At 37.7% G+C, this 25,095-nt stretch overlaps 1 protein-coding gene across 1 annotated transcript in view; it reads left to right on the top strand.

Moving 5' to 3' along the window:
* cdh23 (cadherin-related 23) overlaps positions 1–25,095 on the top strand; it is a 171,124-nt gene that overhangs the window by 52,758 nt on the left and 93,271 nt on the right. The window contains exons 7-9 of the mRNA XM_088421399.1: positions 13,041–13,235; positions 13,331–13,459; positions 18,462–18,540. Coding sequence (XP_088277525.1) covers positions 13,041–13,235; positions 13,331–13,459; positions 18,462–18,540 — 403 coding nt within the window. The remainder of the gene's footprint in view (positions 1–13,040; positions 13,236–13,330; positions 13,460–18,461; positions 18,541–25,095) is intronic.

Raw genomic sequence — 25,095 nt, 5'->3', positions numbered from 1 at the left:
CATCCCAGCCCCCACAATGCCTTCGGCTCTCTCTTTTGCAATGACACTCACTTGGCAGAACTGAGAATTCTGACAAGGTTTTACTAACAAGATGATGGTTGTGCATCTTTTTAGTCTCTCCTGTTTTGTGGATGCACGGGTTATTTTTACGTTATACTGTGTATATATTTAATACTAAGCTTGTGGGAACAAAAGTGTACTGAAAGTATAAGTGTCATTAATCTGCTGGACATGCTTGGATTTTTCATGACAAACCATTATAGCTAAAGCAATTTTCTCAACTACATATTAGAAGACATGCATGTGATGTCAAAAGCAGCAAATTGTCTACTAAACATAGGTATGAAATTTTACATTCAGTGCTCATTTTACCTCTGAAAACTATTGAGTCCCAGAGACTCGAAATGCTCAAAAACTATGGGTCCCTACAAAAATGTTTGGAGTCCCGAAAATTGTGCAGTAAAATTGATAAAGTAAGTCGAAGGTTGAAACTGCATTTACAAGACGTGAGCAAAAATCAACATCAGATATTAACAAATGTCACAGTAAAATGTATTAAAATAGAATAAACTACATATAGCGTCCGTCATCATTTGCTTTGAGACATCAACGGACACCTGGGCAAGACACATTTGGTGCAGGGAGCTGATTCGCAGAAACAAGGGTTGACAAAGACAGGTGGATGCAATCACACTAATAAGACGTTGTTACATTGGGACCAGAAAAATGAACTAAAAACGAAACCCAACCAACAAACCCAGAATGTGAAAAGACAAAAAAAAAAAAAACAACAACAACAGAAGCCCAGAACAGAACATGATGGAAAACCCCAATACCAACCCAAACAACAACAGATACCACCAGAAGAGTGGGCACTTGCCAATGTTTGCCTCTCAGTGGAATTGGGGCTTAAGAAATTAAACACTTTGGAACTAAGACTTTGGAGGTATAACTGCCATTTCCAAATGGGATTGATGAATACATAACATGCATTCTTCTTTAGTCTTGGCAGATTTTTAAAATGGAAACCCAAGTGAGGATAAACAGTATTGATGATAGATAGATAGATGGATGATATGACTGGGTTGATCCCAAGACATTCCTAGGTTGCTGAGACCACCCAATCGAACCCCTTCATTATCTTGGCTGCATCTAAAAATTTTGTCGATAAAAGTAATCGACGGAATCAGTGGCAATGGGCAGACTATAGTCCAACGCTCAATAGATAAAGAACGAACTTATTGCAACAAATGCAAACTAAACAGACACCAGCCCTGCAGAGACTGAGCAGCTTTGGCAAACACCCTTGCACACTTGAAACTTGTAAAGGGAATAGAGATGAATTTCACGCTTGATGTGTGGGCAGGAACTCCAGAGACCCAAATATTTGATACAAAATGGACATATGCGGGCAATTAAAACGTCGGTTTTACAAAATATGAATCTTTATACAAATAGTAAGAACTGTGTACAGTTATAGTCTCATCATCGGGATACCTTTTTCATCCAAGTGAACCTTGTCATTCCATCATTTGTGGTGTCCCCAACATAACTGCTGTGATGTATAATTGAGTTATGCGCACGGCCACTGCTCGCCTCCATTCGCTCTCTCTATCCTTGTCCCTTGTAGGACCTGGCTCAGAGAGAATAACAGGAGCTGGGAGAAACAATAAGATGCATAAGCTAGAGACTGTAAATTGCGCAACATTCTTAACAAGGACTGCAATCATCAACTATAACTTCAAAATAAAAATTGCGGTTGCACAATGTCTCTCAATCTTCTTTACTAAATAGTAATCACATATGTGATTGTGATATCATATTTAAAATACAGTATAAAGTGATGTGGATACCTCATCCTGTTATGTGAGATCTGTAACAGATAAAACAACTTTGTCACAAAGACTTTGAGTGTGATAATTGCTTGCGAATTGATTAGTACACTCAGCAGTATTCTTGTTTAGTGCCGTTCGTGTTGGCAGTTTTCTTCCTTTAAATTGATTTATGATCACCCAGTAGGTTTTGTACTCAGCCCTGTTAAACATATAATTTAGGTTTGGTTTATTTTTTATGGTGTCACTTCGCTGGACATGCAGAACTTTTCTTGTGTTCTTATAACCCTCTCCTCTCTTTTTCCTGCTGCAGAGCTACATGAAGTGATTGCAAATGGTAGTGTGACAGTTTATCAGCACATTTTGTTTCTCTGTTCATTTCCCTTTCCCCTCAGCTTGACTCTCACTTTGTTTCGCTTTTTTCAGATAGGACTTTGTGAAGTAAAGCATATTAAAGTAACGTGTAATAATTAGTGGTGTGGTGTGTGAAAATGGGACATTTATATTTGAGTAATTTAAATTCTAAATTCTAAACACAGCAGTTGTACAATGCTTATGGTCTAACCTACAGTAGGCTCATTTGGAAATTGTCTGAGTTGGCAAGGCTGCCTCCTTAAAAAGACAAATAATGGATATAAACAGGCAAGCACAGAAATGCTTTTTTTGTAGCGACCACTGGCCTTCAAGCACACTAATTACATGGAGAAAAGAATGCTCCTTGGGTTCAGAGTTCAAGAGATCTGGATTCATGTCTTCACTAACGTCTGCTATTGTTTGATGTTTTGAAGCTCTTTATATGATGTGTTTTTATGGATTCTTGTGAACCACTAAATCAATGCGTGTTTGCGTGCAAGTGTGTGTGCGCGCGCATATGTACAATAAGTATATCATGGATAATATTAGAGTTCTCAAATGATTAAAACTTAATTAAAAAAATCTATAATTACTCACAATTAATCACATTTTTCAACAGCTATTTTCTTCAAAGCTTTTTACAGATATTTACAACTGAAATGAACTCTCGACGAACTCTCCAACTTTAAGGTTTACGGGGAGTGGCCGGTCAAAGAGCCAGAATATATACAATTAAAATCAACCTAAAAAGCTCATTTGAGTAATTGACAAACAAAAACAAAAAAAAATAACATACAAAAACAAAAACAAAATAACATTGTCACTATATATTAGCAGTAATGTATGACTGTAATTGTAGTTTTGTTTGTTCTGTAAATTTAAAATATAACTTGACTCAATTTTGAAAAAAAATCTTTTTTTTTAATTTTATTTCTTTGTTATTTTTTAATTGAGTTTTCCTGATTTTTGTTATTTTCATTAACTACAAGAACCGTTCTTATAAAACAGAATACATTTCTTCTGTTGAGAAGCACCTCAGGCATTAAGCTGCATGGGAATAGAGCCCTTTTCTACACTGACAATACCACATTGCCCACACTACAGATAGAAAGAGACATGGATATACTGTAGAGTGTGGTGTACCTATAGCAGCAGGCAGCAGAACAGGGAGATTCAAGGGTCCAGAGGTCACAGTGGTGTGTAAAAAAAACACATACACACACAAAAGACTTGAAAAGAAGTGAAGACTGTGAGTCAAGGAGAGAGGAGAGATGGGGCATCATTTGAAAAAAGTCAATTGTGTATTGAATCCCATATGGTGTTCCTGTGGAAAAAAAATGGAACTTCGGCATAGTTCAGTTGAGAAAGTTATGTAGTGGTCATCATCCTGTAACACGAACTGGATCATGGAGCAGAAAGTAAAAAAGTCTGAATAGTTAAAGTTAGATTCTGTTCAAGTCCTGTTCATTTTGTGTAGGCCCCCAACTTTCCTATGCTCTGCACCCTAAGAAAACACCCCCTAAAAAGTTATTATAGCTGGTGTTCTAGCTTAAGAGCTACTCCGGGAACAGCCTGTGTAAAACTCTCTCGGTTAGAAAATGTACAGTAACAATTGATGCTAATGAAGATGCCAAGATGATTATGCTCACTTTGTCTTTATAGTGTGAAACGGTCTTGACATTTTATGGAGAAATTTGAATGGCGAAATGTGCAAAAATGTAACAAAATAAATAAGTGCATAAAGCCAGATAGTCTTGCCTCCAAGGATATGTGCGTTTATATGATAATCAGCTTGACTCTCATTTGCATTTAATTCTGGTTTGCAAGCTCTTGAAAGAAAATAGATATCTGTTCCTTTGTAATACTGTATATTTTGTAGGTTAAATTATTTGTACTATTTTGGAAAACAACGCTTCCCACACCCTCCACTCCAAAATCCACATATTGTATTATACCATGGCAGGCTATTTTTTTCTCAATGAGGTCATTTAATCTCTTATAAATGGGTATCTTAACCAGTTGGATATTCTTCGGTGTCTAGCTTATTGGCTTGACAGAAATCCTTGGCTGTTACGGAGTGGGCCTCCAGCAATGGTGTTGTATATGATAATCTGCATTCACTGGACAATTCAAATGAGATCTATTCCAAGAACTGAATACAAATATTAGAAACAATGCTCAGTAAGTTGTATTACTTTTGTGTTTGTGCCAATGTTCACGACTGAGCATTCTCACCTTTATAAAAGGCAAACATTTTGATTCACCTTTGATACAGGTGTACCTATGGAAGGATCCGGCCATCGTTTTTGCCATCGTACTCTATCTGGTATGCTTTATGCATGCTGATTAGATCTGTTGTCATGCATCGGGCTTCTTGCACTTGAGGAGTTAGAGGTTGAAAACAAAGGTCAATCACACCCTGAAATGGACAATGATTGGCTGTAGTTGTTTTTGGCATAACCTGATAGGTTTATGTTCTGGGTGAGGGTGCAAGTTCAGAAGCAAAAAAAAAAGAAAATAGATGACCATGTGGGAGTTGTCAATCCCATGAAAGGTAAATTCAACTTAAAAAAAAAAAAAAAACTGCCGACAACATTGATCAAGTTAGAGTGATATACATTCTTTGTAAGGAGCTTACTTATCACAGAGGCGGTTCAAGTTTAGCCTACTGCATGAATGCCAAGCACCTAGTTGTGACAGATAATTATAGCTAATAATAGCCATATAGACACAAATTCAGCGCGCCATCGCACATTTCTTTGCCAAACTAAACTCGAGAACACCCCGCGTTTCAGTAAGTCTGCAACAGGCAGGATCAATGTTTTATTTTAATGTTTAAAAAAAAAAAAAAAAAAATATATATATATATATATATATATATATATATATATATATATATATATATATATATATATATATATATATATATATATATATATATATATATATATATATACTGTATATATATATAATCTTAAAACATATATTACTTGTTTATTAGTCTAGAATCCTTGGAAAATTACTTTAAAAATTCCCACTTCCATAGATGACGTTACAGGCCCTGGGCTTTTTTTGTCCTATCGATATTTAATAATTCTAACAATAATAATAATACAAACATGCCAGAGGAACAAAAATGATCAGCACACACCTACAATAGATAGTAATCAGTGTAATTTATACTAACACATATATATATCGCACATACTATCAAAATACTTCCACAGTACTCGATCGTTAATTTATGAGAAATTGTACAATGCAACCAGTGAACTTCTGGGATGCCATTTCATGTTATCGCTACGATTCATATACCCACTTTGATTTTTTTAAAAGCTGTGGGACTCCCCAACGGGAGTGAAAGGGTTAAGGCAACTGCATTTGTTCAACAAAATAAATGACTGAAGCCAAATTTTGTTGTTATTTGTCAATCTTGTGTACCGCCACAAAAATACAACAACTTTAAAAGTTAAAAAAAAAATAATAAACAGTTGACGGGGTTGTCTCAGAAAGGCGAGTTCGAAATGTAATCCGTTAGACCAATTAATTACAGTTCTTAATTAATCAACCTCCCAGTTTTTAAAATATCTTGACGGTAGTACGAATAAAATAAACGTTGCCCACTGGTTCGATTACGCTAGAAAATATTTTGAAGAAATCTATCAAATTCCACTCAAAAGCAGGGCTCCAAATGTCACCTATAATGAATATATGTATGAGTGCGAAACTGTTTACTTCTAATTTTCATTTCTCAGTCAAGATGGATAACTTTCCAAAGGAATCAGGCAGGTGTTGCAAGACTTGCTGATGTGGCCTGTCCTTGTAGCCATCCCAAAGGATGGACCCATCTGCCTCTCCTCTGTCTTTTCTGGTCTCTGTGGATCCATGTGGCATGCTGGACTTGATTACCTTTACATTTAAACAAACAGCCCTAGCTATTTGGAGGCAGTGAGCCATGAGCTGTGACAGGAAGGTTGGGGTCAGACAGTTGGGAGAGAAGACTAATCAGAAGATAAGGATGTTATTTGTCTCTATCCTACACTGATAAAAGGACCTGTTCACGTACACAAACACTTATGGACACCCTTATGCAGGGGTGACCAACATGGTGCCTGCGGGTACCAGGCAGCTCCCAAGGACCAAATGTAAACACTGTCAGAGATTTGTTTTAAAAATAAGTTTCCTAATTGTTGTGAGAAAGAAACCAAACAATATTAACATACACAGTGGCTTCACATACATAAATATTATTCATTACAATAACGTGAGCTTCAGTACTCAAAAGAGGTATGAGGGTTCAGTTTTAATAAGATCAATTATCCCTGCCCACTTCCAATGATCAATTTGTCACACCTAAAACTCAAGTTACCCAAAGTTGCATTTATGTTTTAGTTCTTAAATTGAATACACCACAAAATCTATCTAAAGAATACTGTAATTTCTGGACTAAAAGGCACACTTATTGTCGTGTGTCATAAAAGGACAGTGTACCTTAAGAGCAGGTGCGGAAATTAAGTTGAATAAATGTTTATAGTATAAGTTTTAGTGTTAGTTTTGCAGCTCACCTGTTTTTTTGGGTTTGGTCATGTGGTGCTTGCAAGCTAAGTCGTGATTGATTGCTACCTGAGCTTCTGAATACACGTGATATCATTTGCATTCAATAGGAAAGTATTAATTCTATATGAAAAATAATTTCATCAAATAATTATAAGAAACAGGACTGCTCAAAAGATGTATACACATTTAGTATTCTCGTAATAGTTTTTTGTGTATTGTAACAGATTTTTGTGACAGCATTTAAAAGAATGTGTGTTTCGAATACAGCAAAAGTTTTTTTTCTACTTTTTAGAATTACTTGAGGGTATCTCAGAACAGTCAAATAGAGGCAGGCAAAATTGGAGTTAGGAGAAAATAGGTGGCTTTTTAAGACTGAAGGTATCATGGCATTTAAGAACTGAGAAACAGAAAAGCAATAATGATTCAGAGAGTCTGACAACAAACAAGAATGGCTGTCAGGGGCCAAAATACAAAGTCATTCTACACTTATGTTGTCATCGGGAGAAAAAAAAAAAAAAAAAACACTTTTTACCCAACATCCTTTCTGTTTACTGCAACGGCCTCACTCAAGGAACACCGGTTGACATTTTATATACCACCACAATAGATTTGGAAATTTGCATTTGCAAATGTTGATGTTTAGCTTTAATGAACCACTTACATTTTAGGTAATGCAACCATAAAATGTACATTGTCTTCTCTTCCAGGGCATAAATAGCATTGTGGCAATGTATAACTGTGTATGGTACCACCATTTTAGAACTGGAAAAATGCTGTGTAATAAATGAGTCTGGATGCCTTGGACATCACTAAATGTTGAGTTTCGGTTCTTGCTGCCTTCAATTTTTCTTCTGTACAGTCGTGATTCGTTTATGAGACAACTAAAAATGACAATCTCAGAATCCTAGTATTGGCAGGCGCTGGAACATTACTGTCAGAGTAATTGTGAAAATAGTGATTATACATTTGCTACAATAGATATAACGGCTTGCAATGAAGAAATTAATAGCTGCGAGAATGGATGCACTGCTTGCAATGAAGCAAGTTTGCTATGAGAAGAGTGCCGTGAGAATGTCACTGTCTCGAACTTCACCATGAGAACGATGACCCTGACCAGCCCAAGCTTAACTACAGAAAGATATCACTTGTTATGAAATATCTTGCATAATGTCTGGACACACACAATGCTTTGCCACACTTGTGATAATGATACACACACATAAAAGACATGTGTACTGTTTTCCGGCCATGTTTTTTTTTTTTTTTTTAGAAAGTGGAAATAAAGTCCTTGGGTAAACGTCTACATTATTTGAGCAAATAAACATTGAAGCATTGAGCATGGAATTCTGATTTGTAGTTAAATTGTAACATTATAAACAGATTAGTAATATACTGTAAAAATCCTAACTTATCTTTTTTGAGGAATTCTATAAAGCATGAAAAACATACATAATTTGAGATCTTCTTAATGGACACAAGACTTAACTTGGACTTACAACCTAAAGACTTGAACATTGTGGATGACACTTGAAACCTGACCCGGACTTGGCCTTAGGGTCTCTACACACCAAGCCGACGTTGGAACTCGTCGTGCGCCATCAGCTTGATATGGCAAAACAAACATGGTGATTTTTCTGAGCCAATCTGCTGAAGCAACAGGCCAATGCTGCAGGGGGCCACAATGTCCCATCGTTGGGTTGGTGTCTGGTGGGCCTAAGAAACTTGTGCCCATCCCTGCATTAATTGGTAATTTATGAAGCTTGGTTCCTGCATGATATAATCTCTCATCATTCACCCCACATTCATAATTTTCTCTCTGCTGTCATTTTGAAGAGTAAAAGATTAATATAATTGTTATACTCTCTTATTGCAGACAGGGCTTCCTGATGGCAATGCAGCGCATTGTATGCTAGAATAGAATACCTTTATTTTCATTGTCCTGCAGGCATACAACAAATTTGGGAATATCGAGAAATATGTAACATCAATGTAAAAATATTCAGTATTTACTGTAACTGTGCTCAAGCTGTTGTACTACCAGTCAGTTAGCCAGACCTTATCCCTGGTCATGTGTTGGTTGAAGAGCTGAAGCCTCATTGCATCTCAGTCGCACAAGTCCATGTACAAGCCATTGGGAAATAGAATCTCAAAAGTAAGCCTTGTCGCAAACGTACCTCCCTGTGAGTGGAATTGTAATGTTGGCCACATCTTTTTTTATTAGCTGGCCTGGCCTATCGTCTTGCAGGTGCAACTGTGCTGGGATGTGATTTAAAGATTTAACTGTCTCCTCTGGACCAGGCCATGTGTTATCTTCAGGTAACATATTACAGTCAGTGTTGCAATAAATGCAGTTTATTTTTATGCAAGAGGATGGATTTTTACCCTATTTTTTAGACTTTAAGTTGCATCATATTTTAAGGCACTCAATGAACACGTGGTAATTTCCATACATACAGCAAACTTAATAGATAGGGCACCATGTCATACGGCACACTGTCATTTTTGGATGAAAATAGGAGTGCCTAATGACTAGGGTACCTAGTGACTGACCATTTGGATGTTTACAGGCTCTTATCTGAATTTTTTTGTCCAACAGCATAAATACTATACTGTAATATTTATGACCACAAGTTTCAATCCTGAGCTTTAGAATGTAAAAATATTCACAAATGCATTACATGGGTTAACTAAAACACACATTGCCTTTCAGCGTATTTTTTATTCCTGTTATAAATCACTTTTATATATTTTTCTCTGTTTTCTGTTGGATTTATGTGGATAAAGGAAACTGTTGCATTTAAATAGGTGTTAATTATTGATAGACTAATTTTAAAAGGTACATAGGGCTTTTTGTGTCACTTCTATGTTTATTTAAGTGTTTCATCTGCTTTGTTCTTATTCCAGGTTTGCAAATTTTTACATTTATTTTTATATTTTCAACAAATGACTTTTCTTTGGCTTTGTGCTGCCCTATTGTGTATTCTTTGCTGACTATATTGTTCCCCACGCTACCCACCTTTTTTTTTCAGTTATGATTTTGGCTGTTATCCCCATGTACATTTGTTTTTTTTAAGTTGTGTCATAAATTTGATTTAAAAAATATTTTGAATTTATGTTTTGTGAACTTTTACTGATAGCAGGAAGTTCTGGAACACCCGTGATAGAGGGGGGGAATGCTGTTCATTAGAAATGTCAGTGGAAGTGTGACAAGGCACCACGGGTGGGAGGCAGTCACGGAAGGGCTGATGTGAAAGGCATGAAATGAAAAGGGGGAGAGTAAGACTGGTAAAATCACCAGATGCCTGCTAGGTTGGAAGCAGAGCAGACAGCTGGGGAGGTACGAAATACCTTGTAAAGCAATGTAGGCGTAATCACAGCTCTATTGTGGTGAACAGTTAGAGTTCTGCCTAACAGCAGGAGTCTAAGACCCGGATCACGGTAAATCACCATATGGTTAGCATTTCTTATAAAAATTGAAAAGCTCATACACTAATCACAGATTTCATCAGGTAGCCTATGTTCCAAATAAAAATGTTCACTTTTGATGATTCTTTCTCACATAAAAACAGTTCAACCAGAATGTTGACTTGTGTGTGACGTGCTCTGTAAAATACTTTTAGACGTTTTTCATACCATGCTCATCTCCAAATGAACAAGGATATGAATGGTTTTACCGACATAAATAGACTTTACAGGATGCTTGTAAATTGGGGGGTCAAGACGGAGCAAGACGGATTTCATGATGTGGCAAACACCTAACCATTGACTGCAAAATATTAATTGCAACAGTTTAGCAGAATATATGTGGGGTTTATGCATCAGTGAGTTTCAGGCGTGCTCTCACTTTTCAGTAGGGAGGTGATATTTAAAGTGTCGCTTACCAAAATCACAGTTGAGAAGTCACCTCATCTCCCTACAACTGTCTTTCTGTTAAGCACTCTATTTCCCAGAGGAAAACGATCAATTCAGATGGTGAACACCTCATGCAGTCCTACATAAGTATTATATAAGCCATGGCTAATTGGCTGAGTTTTGCACCTATGATGATTTGAAAGCCATTGACATGCACAATGTGTTTGCAACACAGCAACAGTTTCAGTCGTTCATTACTGATCGTGGTTTCTTGTTTGGCTTTATTGTGAGAACTGATAGAAAAGTCTCTCAGGTTAATGCAAACAAAGGTATATATTGTCAAGCATTTTCTGCCTCGTCAGTCCTATTGAACTGCTCCCTCTATCAGAAAACTCCAATCAATGGTTGAATGGTGAGGTCAGTGAGCCCTGTCGAAAGGTGAAAAGACAATGTCTGATGGCCATTAGCACGCCCACACACTTCAAAGAGTCATGCTGCTTGTGAACTATGGTGCCAGATATGGACTGTGCACTCCCATATATGGCTGCATTACAATGGATCTGAAAAGTGTCTACAACCCTGTTCAAAAAGCCAAGTTTTTTAAAGAAAAATGAGACAAACAGTACAGTATTAGAGTTAGGGTTAGGCCTTGAACGTTTATTTTGACTGTACAGTATAACTTTGTGAGACGTGAACAATCCAAAGTTATGTGCTAAGGCTTAAAAAGAATGTTTACCACATGATGACTTAAAGTCTGTTTCAAAGACTGCTGTGACGATCATGATACAGTAGGAGCTAAACTGCCGCAGTAACAATGTTATATTTCATACGACACAGACATGCGCAGAATTTTACCAATCCACAAGGGAATTTCCACACTGCAGATTGGCAAATCATGATGGACACACACACACACAATCAAGGTACTTAATCTACTTAATCTAGTAATTTAATGGAAGGCTGCATGATTATGTCTAAAATAATAATCCCGATTATTTTGGTCAATATTGAAATTACGATTATTAATCACAATTACTATTATGTTTGGTTAGACATGTCTATCTGTTGCCCTTATTTAAAACAAGCAGTATATAAACAAGGCTTCAAAGCTTGATACTTATGAATAATAATAAACTAAATTAAATAAACAGAGTAAATAGTATTTAAGACAAATTCACCCAGGACATGGCAAAAACTTGGCACACAAGGGCAACACAGTTAACTTGACTACAAACCAATGAAAAAGATGAAGCCTACTTAGAACGGAGCACATTATTTACCTTTAAACTAATTTTAATCCAAAAGCAGCCAAAATGTCATTTTCAGTCATTTTAGACCAAATGTATTTCTTTTTTTTAAATCAAAATGCATTTCATTTGACACCAAGCACAGTACATATTGGGAATCAGGTGAAAAACTGTGAAGGGAATCATTTTGTGCTTATTTCTATTTTGAGCTATTTCTAGAATAGTGTGCATTGCTATCCATTTATGCAGTCCTAGTTCATCTCGTCCCAGTCCTTAGATAAAGCTGTTGACACAGGAAAGTGTGAGCTGGGACCTTGGCCCAGCTGTTGGTGGCGCTCGACTGCGTCTTTTTGTTATGTCTTGTAATGTGCAATGCTTGAATAAAAAGCAGGCAGGGACACTTGAGCGACAAAAAATACTATTGGCAACACATGAGTATGTACGCCAAGCTCTTTTCCCTTTGCCTAGGCGGAGAAACGTCAATCTTGGCTGGTCTGAGTTACTATTTTGCTATTTAGCAGCAGGACTTGTCTTAGGCTACTTTTAAAGATAACCCTGACAGAAACTCAACACCATTTCACACTGGCAAATTCGGGTGATTAAAAAGCAGAGGCTGTTGTCATGCAAACTTGTGGGAAACATTGCTATGTAAAGGCTTTTAAGATTGAAAGCTGAAATCTTGGGAGGATGCCAGGACGCCAGACAGGAGGACACAAGGACAGAGAACTAGGGAAGAAAACAGGAACTTGACACATAACCAAAAACCCACAACTAGAAAACAACCCCCCCCCCCCAAAAAAAAAAAAAAACTGAAAAACATCAACCAACACACAACTAAACAATTAGACAATTGCATGAGGAATTAACAATTTAATACATCAGCAATATAATACTATATAATATGTATGATCTAATACAGAATCAGGTAGAATAGATATTATAAAATGTATAATATGTCATGTGCCATTGCAAAATAAATTATATTTAAACAAAATCATTTCTTGCCAATCATGATTCATTTACATATTCTGCATTCATATTGCTTTAATTGTAATTTCCTAGATGACATTGTTATTTCCAGTTATATTTGCTAGAACCAATTGGCTCATCTTGTCGTGAACATGTCTTTGCTGTTGGCTCTAATTTGATCAGTTAACATAAGTCACGGACTGGCTGTCTGCTTGACTGTGGCTTTCAGAATACACAAGTGGGCAAACTCATTTTTACGGTCAACGCTACAGACCCAGACCAGGGCACCGGAGGCAGTGTGCTCTTCTCCTTCCAGCCACCTTCTCCCTTCTTCAGCATCGATGGAGCCAGAGGCACTGTAACTGTCATCAAACCTTTGGATTTTGAGGCTATCTCAGCCTACCAGCTCACTGTCAACGCCACGGTCAGCCACTCTCAACTTTTCTTACATGCATCAACGGCAATATAATCCGATTTAATGTGGTCAAACAAATAAATCCTTTTTTTGATTTTTCCTAGGATCAAGATAAAACAAGACCCCTGTCTCGGCTTGCCAACCTGGCTATCACCATTACGGACGTCCAGGACATGGACCCTATTTTTACCAATCTTCCCTACAGTACCAACATAGAAGAAGATGTTCCACTGGTCAGTAAAAGAAAACAATTTTCAATATGTGCGGAGTAGGTGCATTTGAAATAGTAGCCCTTTTTTCGAAGCAGGTAGTGGCATCCCTCTTCTGTTCTCACACAACCAAACCCAGGTCCCGCCATACAGCAATGTGGCTGCCGTGCACAGTAATTACCGAGTGAGATTTACAATGCGCTCTGGAGATGTGGTGACTCGAACAAAGGTCACAGGGGCCTATTTTATCTCACCATGCTGTGCATACAGCTAAGCAACAACACAATTCAATACAATGCAGCAGCAACACAGCTAAGTTCCGAACATAGAGACTCAAACTATGAAGTTATAAGCAGTGGGGTTTCACCCTGACCTTACCTTTGTCTTTACCACACGGTTTTAATGGGATTCTAATATACTGGCTGCCTGTTTCACCGCACGCCATGTGTGTTTTCTCCTCTGGCTCCGACATCTAAACTGGGTTCCCAGGTGGCTAATGGTCCAGCTATTGATGTTTGCACTGGTAGAGATTGAATTACACACATGGGCATCATACTTCCCTTCCCTAATCTCTGTTCTCTCGCGCTCTCACTCTCTTTTTTAGCACTTCGACTCTTTCTGCGTTCCTCTCCTACCTCACCCAACCCTACATCCCCATCCACGTGTCCCTCGTCCCCTGCCTGCATGCACTGTAGAAGAAATGTCAAGTGCTACATTTGCATGCATATTAACGGGGCGTGACGGAGTCGACGCCCGGTGTCTCCCCACCTCCCTGATTCATCAACTGTCACCGCGAAGGTCACAAATGGAAGAGGGGGAGGAATGAGGGGATCTGAAGGGACTTGAAAGATGAAGCCAATTGACAAAATTGGTATTTGGAACCCGGTAAAAAGACAACAGAAATATTCAATGCTATAGATACAGGGCCCATTTTTTTAGTTTCAAGATTTGATTTTCTTTTCTTTTTTTTTGCATATACAATAATTAGGAGTGTCAGATAAACAGTTCAGGATCAGAAGAAAGACATAAAAATGGAGAAGCATGTGATAATGGTAGAATGATATGCATAAATCTTTCTTGCGTACCACAGAAGCATCTTAAGTTTAGCTTACCACATAAATGCAAAGCACCCAGGCAACTGCATGTTAGTGATACCAACAACGTCGCTATTGTTTCAAGCCAAAGCAAGACTCTCTGCCTATTAAAACTCAAGAACACCCACATTTGAGCTTTGAAAGACAGGATGGACGATCATTTATCTTGATGTCAATTTGGAATTATTTGATAAAACAAAACATATAACTTGATGTTTGAAACTGAAAGTTGTAAACTTGGGATGAGTCTCAAATACAGCACAATGTAAATAAATGGTTACAACTACATATATGTCCACTCAAGTAGGTAATTGACAAAATTGACTTTTGTTGTTGTTGTATATCAATCATTTGATCCCCCACAAAATCAAAATGTACCTACAAAAAATGAGAAAATAGATCTTTTAAAAATACAGATTTTATTTTATTTTTTTAAGTCTCTTCAATGCATTACATTAAATAAACGATCATACTGATAAGGAGGATTATAGACATTGGCTCTGTGACTTGAGGGCAGTTTGTAATCCTATTAGTGATACCATAGCACCAGCGATGAGAAATCCAGGTCCAGAAAGTAAGACCTCTGCAATCGTTTGGCTATAGCCACCAAGGACCAAGGGGTCCCAGAACACCAGGTCACTACTGCAGCAAATACAGTAAATGTTTCAGTGGCCTCATGAGGTATTCTATCAGGCATGTGTCATTTCAGGCAATGTTTGCCAGCGCTAATCCGATGACAGAACAAGTGTCAACTCTTCTCAAGGCCAGAATACAGACAGGTGAAGGGATATGCATTTGGAATTCCAGTTGATGGCCGTTTCTCAGAGGCGTGAGCGCATACCCCGATATATACTCTTCCAGCCTCTCAGTTTGCTTCGCAGTGCCTGCCTCTTTCGTCTTCCTCACGTGTTCAACCTGTCATCTGTGGAACACTTTGAAAACGGAGGATTGGGGAAAAAAATATCACAGGGCAGGGTTATTATCTGTTAGCTGTGAATCCATGCTGCTTGGAGTGACGTTTAAGCCCCTTTTAGGACAAACACAATTTGGCTGTCAAATCAGTATGGAGAAAGAAGGAAAAAAGGAAGGAGCTTTACAGGGCTAATGCACTGGATAGCTGCAATAGAAAGATGAAGGTGGGGAGAAGGGATCGTCCAGGGAGTATATGTTTGCAAGAATGTGAATTGTATCTTTTACACATGAGCGAACATGTTCCACTTATGTGGACAGCTTGATAATATTGCTGTGTATGATTTCAGCATCATTTCACAGTGTTTTCTCTTGCATGGCTGCTTCGTGGGAGCGTGCTTGCAAAATAAGCCTCAATAACATAAGATAATTCACTTAAAGCAGCATATCCAGTATACATTTTCACTATTTCACAGAGGACATCTCGATTGCAAAATGTTCAAAAAGACAGTATTAGTACACCGACATCTGATTTTGATGCCCGTTGAGCTTTGCAGTGCATTTGTAGAACTTATTTCTAATTACTCAGCTCACTGAACTCATATGCATTTCATCACTCTTATCATTAACATGTTATGAAAGACAAGTATAATACTATAGTAGTAATTTTTGAAGGAGTGAACGATTAAAAACAAACGATAAAACAAAACAGCAAACCCTTGCCAAAAGCAAATGTTAGTATAATGCTTTTTAAAGCCGTGACAAGAACAGTGCAGTTTTCTTTTCAAATTAAGACAGAATCAATTGGAACATGAAGGATCTCATCACTAAATTGTCATAGTGGCGTTTATGTTTTTATTTTGGAAATTTATTACAGATGCCCATTGTCATCAGTGACCTAATTTTCCAGCCAACGAGCCAGAAATACAGATGATGTGATACGATTGATCTGTAGCACCGTGATATGCCAATACCACTGTCATTCCAAAACTTTATTCAATCCAACACGGATGGCCGAGCACTCAGTTTTAAGTTCAACAGCGCTTTGCTCTGGTAAAAGAGGATTTGACTGAATAAAATAGTTCATAAGGGCAACATCAACATTGAAAAAAATCACTGGCTTACAACATAAAACTTAACAGAAGACTCATTAAAAACTAATCCTGCAGATATCTCATCCTAATTGGATGTTTATAATTAACAAACAAATATCCCTCCAATAAGGTTACGTTCATGTCTTCAGACTCTTCAAAAATGAGGGAAGTCACCCAGAAAGGCGCGTTGACATTTAGTACAGGTGACTTAATTCTGAATGTGTGCAGTAATGATCAGAGCTGGGCCATCATAATGAGGTCCCATCTGACACAAGTACTTTCACACATCCGAGGTCAATGTCTCTCCATCTTTGGTTTTAGATGGATTAACACTTTCTGGGAAGCTTTGAGTATGTTACCGGAAACTAACAGGCATCACACACTTATCTGCTTATTTTCCTCTAGATTGAGCAATTTGGATCCTATAAATGCGCGTGCGCAACAATTTAAATATACTCAAAACCACCGATTACAGCATAATAAGTTTTTTTCTACAAGTTTTCAGAGGGGTTGGAGCAATCACAAGGAAACTCATAGAAAACAAGGCCTGTTTTCTATGCTTCTTCTTATTGTAGTTCCCATCCCAAAATATGTGTGCATATGAGTGAGTCAGTACTGTACGTGTTGTTTTCCTCCCAGCCTTTAATCGCTTGTGAATCAGTGTCTGTAAAAGGCTTGTAATTGATTCTGCTGTAATTGGTCAATGACAGGAGCAGCTTTGGCAGAAATGGAGCATAAACACACCTCAGACACAATTTGCAGGATCAATGGGAGAGAGCGGGTTTCTGTGTGGAGAGTGAGAGGATGGGACAGGAACAGCAAATGTGGAGTGGGGAGGGCCGCTTCATCTCACACTGCAGCACAAGGATATTTAAGTATCACCACCATGTCTGATTGAAGCACGGAGGCTGAGAAAGCTCAAGGGATCAAAGACTTTCGAAAAGCCCCTACCATTCTTTGTTTTTTCTCCCTGGCAAAAGTCATACAATTGTTTTGTCAATGAAAGAAGAAATAATGACAAAATTAATCCCTGTTATCTCTATAATTTTAAAAAAAGGTTGAAATGCCATTTGCGATGTATATTGTGTATTTATTTATTTATTTGTTGTTTATTGTCATTGACTGGTGCCCATGCATTCCGTAAAAATGGCTGCATCTTTATTTTGCTTTATTTTGGTGCCAGCACAAGTCTCGTCCAGTGCAGGTCTAGTGTAGTGTTTTTATGAATTCTGTAGATTAGTTGTGCCTCATTGTGTTGCGATAGGCGTGACAGAACCCACCCCATAGCCCAATTTCTTATTTAGGTAGAAAAAGTGGACTAGGTTTCTGACTACCTCAAAGATGGTATATTTTGTGGCGCAGGTGGTGTAGACACGACTTTGATGAATTAGACTAGAGGTGGATTACACTGAATAAAATGTGGACAGATTATGCGCTTGTCTGTACTTCATTGAGAAGCTAAAGACTTTTCACAACTTTAAGAAACTAATGAGAACAATTTCACGCATGTTTGAACATACAACTTATTCCCATCAACAAAAGTTTAAAGAGTGACAAATAAAGAATTTGGACCCACAGAGGTTGTGGGTTTGCGGCTCCGGCCTTCTTGTGTGGACTATACATCAGCTGGGATAGGCTCCAGCGTGGCTGTGGCCCTAGTTAGGATGGATGGATGGATCCATGTCAACTGATCTCTTTTTTGGCCTTATCATGAGCTAAAATGGATTTGAATGGCGATAAGTGTGTTTCTGAATTGACTTAGAGAAGCCTCAGAAAAGAAAATGGCTGTTCATTTACAATATCGGGGTATAAATTTAGTGCTGCTATTGTACAGTATATGAAAAATGCTGAATTGCAACAATACCAATCTACACTGAGGTCAATGCAATAATATGTTTTGAGTTTATGTGTGTGTATTTTTCTCTGCAGGGTTACGAAGTACGCAAGATAACTGCCATCGATCAGGATTTGGGACGACCGAGGGGGATCGGCTACACCATCATCTCAGGTCTGAGTCTGAGTCACACAATCAATTTGACATCCAAAGCACAGAGTGGAATCGATCCCCTCTTATCATAATCCCGCAGAAAAAATAGACAAGGCTCATCAAACACAGCAGTCAATAAGAGTGGAGAGCAGTGCTTTAGAATGACAGAACAGGCTTGCCTCTTTAGTGTTTATTAATCATCATGGTGTGAGGAAGTCAGGCTTCAGTGAGTGTTATTCAACATGGCGGTGGCCATCCAAATTGGAATAACTTTTTTTTCCCAAAGAAACATGGTAATTACATTGTTTTGTTTCTGTCGACTTAGGCTGTTTTAATTATTATATTTGATATATGTCAGGAGGGTTTGGTTAAAATCCCAAGTGTCACTACTAAAAGCCGTCATTGTGAAATCTTAAGGTTGTAGAATGTGACAGAGATTGTAGCGAAGACATGTTGAAGCTGCAATTTGCATGGAGCTGATAAGGCTGTAGCAGCGATCCTGTTTACATATTCCTGAAGTGAATTTTCTGCTGCCAAGGATGCGATGTTTTTGCCTGCCAGTTACTTTGTCTATCTGCCAAGAGGATATCTCATGAACTTGTAAACGGATTTCCATGAAAATTGATGGACAGATCAACCTTGGGACAAGGAGTCCCGTATTAGATTTTGGTTTTGATCCAAAGTAAGGATTCTTACTATTGGATTGGCCCACTATCTTCTTTTCCTAGCCCTACTTAAACTGAAAATACAGAAATGACTCTAAATCTCTTTAGTAACTTGAGCCAAAGTAAATAACAGCAAATGTTAATGACTTTTGGGAGCATGAAAGCAAACTGTGTTATTCTAAGTTTGGATGTTTTTAGCTTTTCTCAAGGATGGTCGAACCACAAATATTAGAGGGCCTATATCATGGTATTTTAAGCTTTCCACGGTACATATATGCATATAAATGATGGAATCTTACCTTTGGTGGATAGGAAATTACATTTATTGTGAAACATGACTTTTTTTGGTGACTGGATTTCAAACCATGAAGTGAAACGGCTTGTTTACTGTAACGCAGCCCCGCATCGTGGGGCTGCCCTGCCCTCTTCATGATGTAATTTTTAAGCCGACCGCCATGACTAAACAACAACAAAAAAGCTAATATTGTAGCGATCAGCAATAAAAGTCAGGCAGTTAGTCAGAGGTGAGTGAATGAAGAAGCCAAAAACAGGTGTTTTTATGACACTGAAATGAACTGGAGTTGCCAACAATGCAAAAGATGTGTCGAGAGCACAGAGTAAGAATTGTTCTTCCTAATAGATCATGAAAAATCTCATGGGTTTGTGAGTATATACCCTTCAACGGGCAGTACAAGATGAACATATGGTGGTTCATTGAGTGATAACATTGTGGTTACCTTCTTGACGAATCACGAAGCACTCCCGTTCATTACTGAACTGGTAATGGCAGTGCGCGTTTATGAGATGCAAACAGATAACACAATAGCAGCACTTTCACTCATTGGTTCGTTCTGAATGGGAAATTGCGTACATTTCACTTACTAATTCGCTCGCAAACGAATCATTCCCTCACTGCCGGGTTCTGATCAAGAAGCGTTGTGTTTCACTTACTGATTCGTCTTAGAAAGGAAATAAAATCAAGTCCCTTCCCACCAGACGCTGCCCGAAGTTTGGTCATAACTTCACTTCAGGTAACGACCCTTTCACTCACTGATTCTTTTGAATGAATCACTCATTCCAGACACAACACTACAGTAAGTAAAGCATTGGTTTATGTGGGGAAAACACACGGGAGGGGAATATTACAAACATGTGAAGTATACTTTGCATGCCCTGTCAAGGGCCAGCATAGCCAAGATGAAAGGACACCAGCGCTACATATTCCTACAAAACAGAGGTATTAGTTTTGCCAGCTGGCTTGAATGGAGCTGGCACTGCTAGTTTAGCCTGGCGAAAAACCGAAATTTGGGGTGATGGAGATCATCATCATTGTCAGACCATCTGTTGGGTTACCGCTTGACCTGACTGTTTGGTGATGAAATTTGACTCCGTATGTGAAATTTGAGCACATGTATTTGACTGGTGGCATGTGTGACAGAGAGACTCTTGTGTCTTTCATGATTGCATGCACTTGAGTCCTCCTGAAGCAAACCGTTTCTTTGTACGACTTGTTTAAACATCCAGCTGCATTTCAAGGCATAGCCATCCTCGGTCTCTTCCTGTGAAAAGAGCAAAATGCCTTGTTGTTTTGTTTGTGTATTTATTTCAAAGTTGAAGGGACGAATCAAGCTCCAGAGGAGAAGAACATTAAAAAGACATTAATTACGTGATGCAACGTATTCCCAGTCAGTTAAAAATAAGTTATTGCACTGCACTAAGCTCCTATGCGGCTTGATAAAATCATTATAAGTTTGAAAGATAATGAAAGTGGAAGGGTGATGCAGCGGCAGCGCATAAAGGTGTAAGGGCAAGGGTTCCAGAGGACAGACGAGGGTGTGTGACTGTCCCCTCTTAAAAGTAAAACCAAAATGGAACAGAGTGCTTATGCATTTGTTTAAGATAATGTTATATCTATTACATCTCTCGTGACTCTCATACCCCAGCACATGTGTGATTACTGGCTTAAGGTTGACTGGATAAAACCTTTTGTGTTGTTCCTCACTCCATGTTCTCAAAGAGATCAGCTTGTTCCTGCGGGACTCGTCTCATTAGTTCAGTAATTAAGATAAACAGGTTCTTAATTGCAGCTGTGATTTATGTTAATTATTGTGAGGCTTAAAATGTGGATTTTCCTTGCCTCATCCAATCAGAAGTCATAGCGGGGACTTTATGAACACAAGAGGATTCCTCTTGCAATAATGCAGTTGTTTGTTATCATGGTGCAGAGTAACTAGAAGGGGATGGTTCATGCTAAGATCTCTGATGCACATTATGGACCACTGTCATACTACTTATTAATTCTCAAAGGCTCTCAAATCAAATGGTCCTGAGAATTGATCGTTTTTTGCCATGCACTGTACGACATATTCTTGAAATTTGCTAGATTTTTAGCCTACTTTTACACTGTTTTTACCATATCTTTATATTTGATGACTGACAATGATTGTTTCCATCAAAAGAGTTCTAATTCATGTTCTAAGTGGTTCATTTATATGTATTTGCCACAGGCAATCACATTATTCGTGTATGTCCTATCATGCATTCCCGCAAACAAAATGAGACACCTATTGCTGTAATTAAAGCAATTCAAAATTTGCCTTATTAACTTTTAAAAAGTTCTCGTGAAAATTTGCTTGACAGCACATTTAATTTTGCCATTATTGGTTTACATTAGTGGTCACCAACCTCGGACCTCATGTGCACCTATCCAGCATGTTTTTGGTTTAGGTTTTCCCCCAAAGCATCTGATTCAAATGAGCAGGATCATTATAAGGGTTCTGCAGAGACTCCTGATGAGCTGTTTATATGTTCCAAGTTTGTCGAAGAAGGGTTACATAGAAAACATGCAAGATAGATGCCTTCAAGGACCACAGTTGGTGATCGCTGGTCTACTCCTTGCTGGAGGTATGTATGTATCCACAGGTCATAAGGCCTACAAGTAAGGACAGGTAAAATGTGTTCCATGTAAATTTTAGACAATTACATTAAAAGCATTAACTCCATAATCTGTCGCTGAGCCATGAGTTATTTTAGTGAAATCAAATGATAAAAACTGACAGTCAGTTTCAAATACTCAACATGGCTTAGAAAACACACTTACTCTGAGGATTATACTATTTGAAACATTAGGCATTGGGGATCATTTAATGGCACACTCCATAAAAAGAAATGACCCTATAACAGGCATTTTAATAGCTACTCCCATTTCTTTCTTGTCATGTTAGCGATCTATGATATCTGAGTGTAGTTTTTTTTTTTCCCCCAGTACAAACAATTCCACAACGTCACTCTTTATCCACTTCAAACAGCCCCCAAAGACAAGCAGGGAATGGTGCTGTAGACAGTCTCCCCTCGTCTCACTGACATCGCCAGCCCACAAGAATGACAGACCAAAGTGCCGATGGCCTTATCCTGAGACCATGGCCACTTTCCTATTTGCATGTAGACATATGATGCATTGAATAATTAGTTTGTCTCTATGTTGCATATACAGAAGAAAAGAAGTAAAAAACATACACATGAGGCTTAAAAACAATGAAACACACTTAAACGGAAGTGACAGTGGCAATTAAATTTAAAGTCGTATGGAGTTTTCAAACAAATCCGTTTTTGTTACAAATTTTCAAGCTACATATATGATCTGATAATAGGGCATGAATAAAACGAAGTAAAAAAAAAAAATCAGCACTCTCTGGCATAATAATGTAGCTCTAATTGACTGACGAGATGTTTTGCCATTAGCTGTGCGCTCACGGTAGATGCATTAGTAATGCATTTCCTTGACTGCTGCGTTTCTCACATCTTTGTAGGGAAAAAAAAAAAAACATTCAAACTGCTAACATTTAGTTTTATAGAAATACTCCATTACAAATAAGTCATGCTACTAAAGAAGTAGGTGTGGCAATTTTCTTTAATACTAATTCTACCTTGGTTGATGATCGAAATCTCTGTTTTTGAAACTGTAACCTTGCGATTTTTTTTTTTTTTTTTAATGCTCAGTAAAGTTTTTGTTTTTCTGGGATTTATATTACACTAAGTTACAACATAGGACTTTGGTGTCTGCTGGGATAAGAGTTAATCTATTGTGTAAAGTTTGTGAGCCTCACCACTGTGCTGTAATGATAGTATAAGAACAAGCAGCGGAAAAATCAGCCAGCCGCCCCCACAAATGAAAGGACATCCCTGAAGCCTTTTATATCAGACTCTTGTTCATCTTTGTGTGCTTCCATCTCTTTTGTCACACGCTAGCACAACTAATCCCATCTTAAGCCTTGTTCCATCCTTTTCTTTACATTCAGACAATTCTCCGTTCGGATTGCATCTGTTCCGTTTGAGGAACGGTAGCAAATACTGACCTCCAGGGGATTTATCTTGGAATTATATAAGCCAAGTAATGGTTAAAATAGATACAACATGATAGCTTTTATTTTCATGTCATTGCACCAAAAGTCAACGGTGGCAAAAGTACTTACACTCTGTACCTAAGCAGATGTACAGAAAAGACAGTTGAAAAATGTAAAACCAAAAGCAAAACTATCACTTCTGATTCAGGAGCAGTACTTTAAGGTCAGGGAGCAAAAATCTTGTTGGGTCCGTTAACATTCAGATTTTCATTATTATGTTTTGTACTACTACATGCACATAAATTCTAGAAGGTTGTCAACCATAGTTTGATTAAATACTGGTTTATTATGTTAGGGCTGAGTCAACATGGCCAAAAAAACAAAAAACAAAACAATAATCTCAATCTTCTTCGAATGAACTGCATGATTATGATTTCAATCAATTTTACTGCAAGAAATAAACTCGTATTTAAATAGTTGACGTTAAAAACATCCTGTGAAAAATATTCAGACAAAAATAATGAATAGAGATTTAAAATTTGTTTCAATTTAAATTTCAGATTTATGGCATGAGCATAACTTGCTTGGAGGAATAGTACATTTATTTTGCTATTTTTAGCACTAAAAAGTTAATATTTTGTGAATAATTATATTGAAAACTAAATTATGACCTTATTAAATTATGATAATGTACAATCAATACCTTTAAAAACATATGAATCTTCTTGCTGTCAACTGAAAATGGCAAGGCCTGTGCTCGAGGCTCGGGAAACAGCCAATTATGGCTCACCTGTGGGTTTTATGATGTTCATGAGCTGAACTGATTCATTGATCATTAACTCCAGCACGTAATGTCATTCGTATTTGACAGCAAGTAAATAATATATGTTTTTAAAAGTATTTATTGTTTGTATATGAAAAAGAATTTAGTTATCAAATTAACTCATTTGATCCCAAAGACATCATTTTACATTTTTAACAGTCCAGTAGGGTGGCTGAAGTGCAAGTAAAACAAACAAAAAAGAGGCAAACGAAAAAGGTCATCAAAAGAAAAAAACCTTTTACTAAAAGTTTACTAAACCATACCCTCAGTTTACTAATCTGTACCCTCAGGAAACAGTCAAACAGTGGTAAATTAAGCACAATATTAAGGTATGTAATTATAGTAGATGAAGGTCTTAACGTCCTCCAGTGTTTTTGTGGTTTATGCATCTGCCTTTGAATACAGTGTCGTTGGTTCAAGACATGCTGATGGCATTTTGTCTTCTGTTTAGTGTTTTTCTTTCATTTGCAAATTTTTGCCATCAATCAGTTATTGAGAAGCAACCATTCTCTTGAATAAGTACATGGATAGATAATACCTTACTTCTTCAAATTATTGCATCATCAGCACCGCCTTGTTTTGTGTCTCGTGTCCCTCATTTGCTCACAAGACCTCAACCACTAAGTACATTTGGACTGCATACAGGTTGTATAATATATGTCACCTCAGCAACTAGATTGATAGTGAAGATGGATGGAAATAACATAGTAAGCCATTAATTTAGGTAAAAAACACACAATAAAAT

This window comes from Hippichthys cyanospilos, chromosome 8, assembly GCF_059441005.1.
Source record: "Hippichthys cyanospilos isolate Australia breed blue-spotted pipefish chromosome 8, RoL_Hcya_1.0, whole genome shotgun sequence".
NCBI classification, from domain to species: Eukaryota; Metazoa; Chordata; class Actinopteri; order Syngnathiformes; family Syngnathidae; genus Hippichthys; species Hippichthys cyanospilos.
This window is presented reverse-complemented; position numbering and strand designations above follow the sequence as displayed.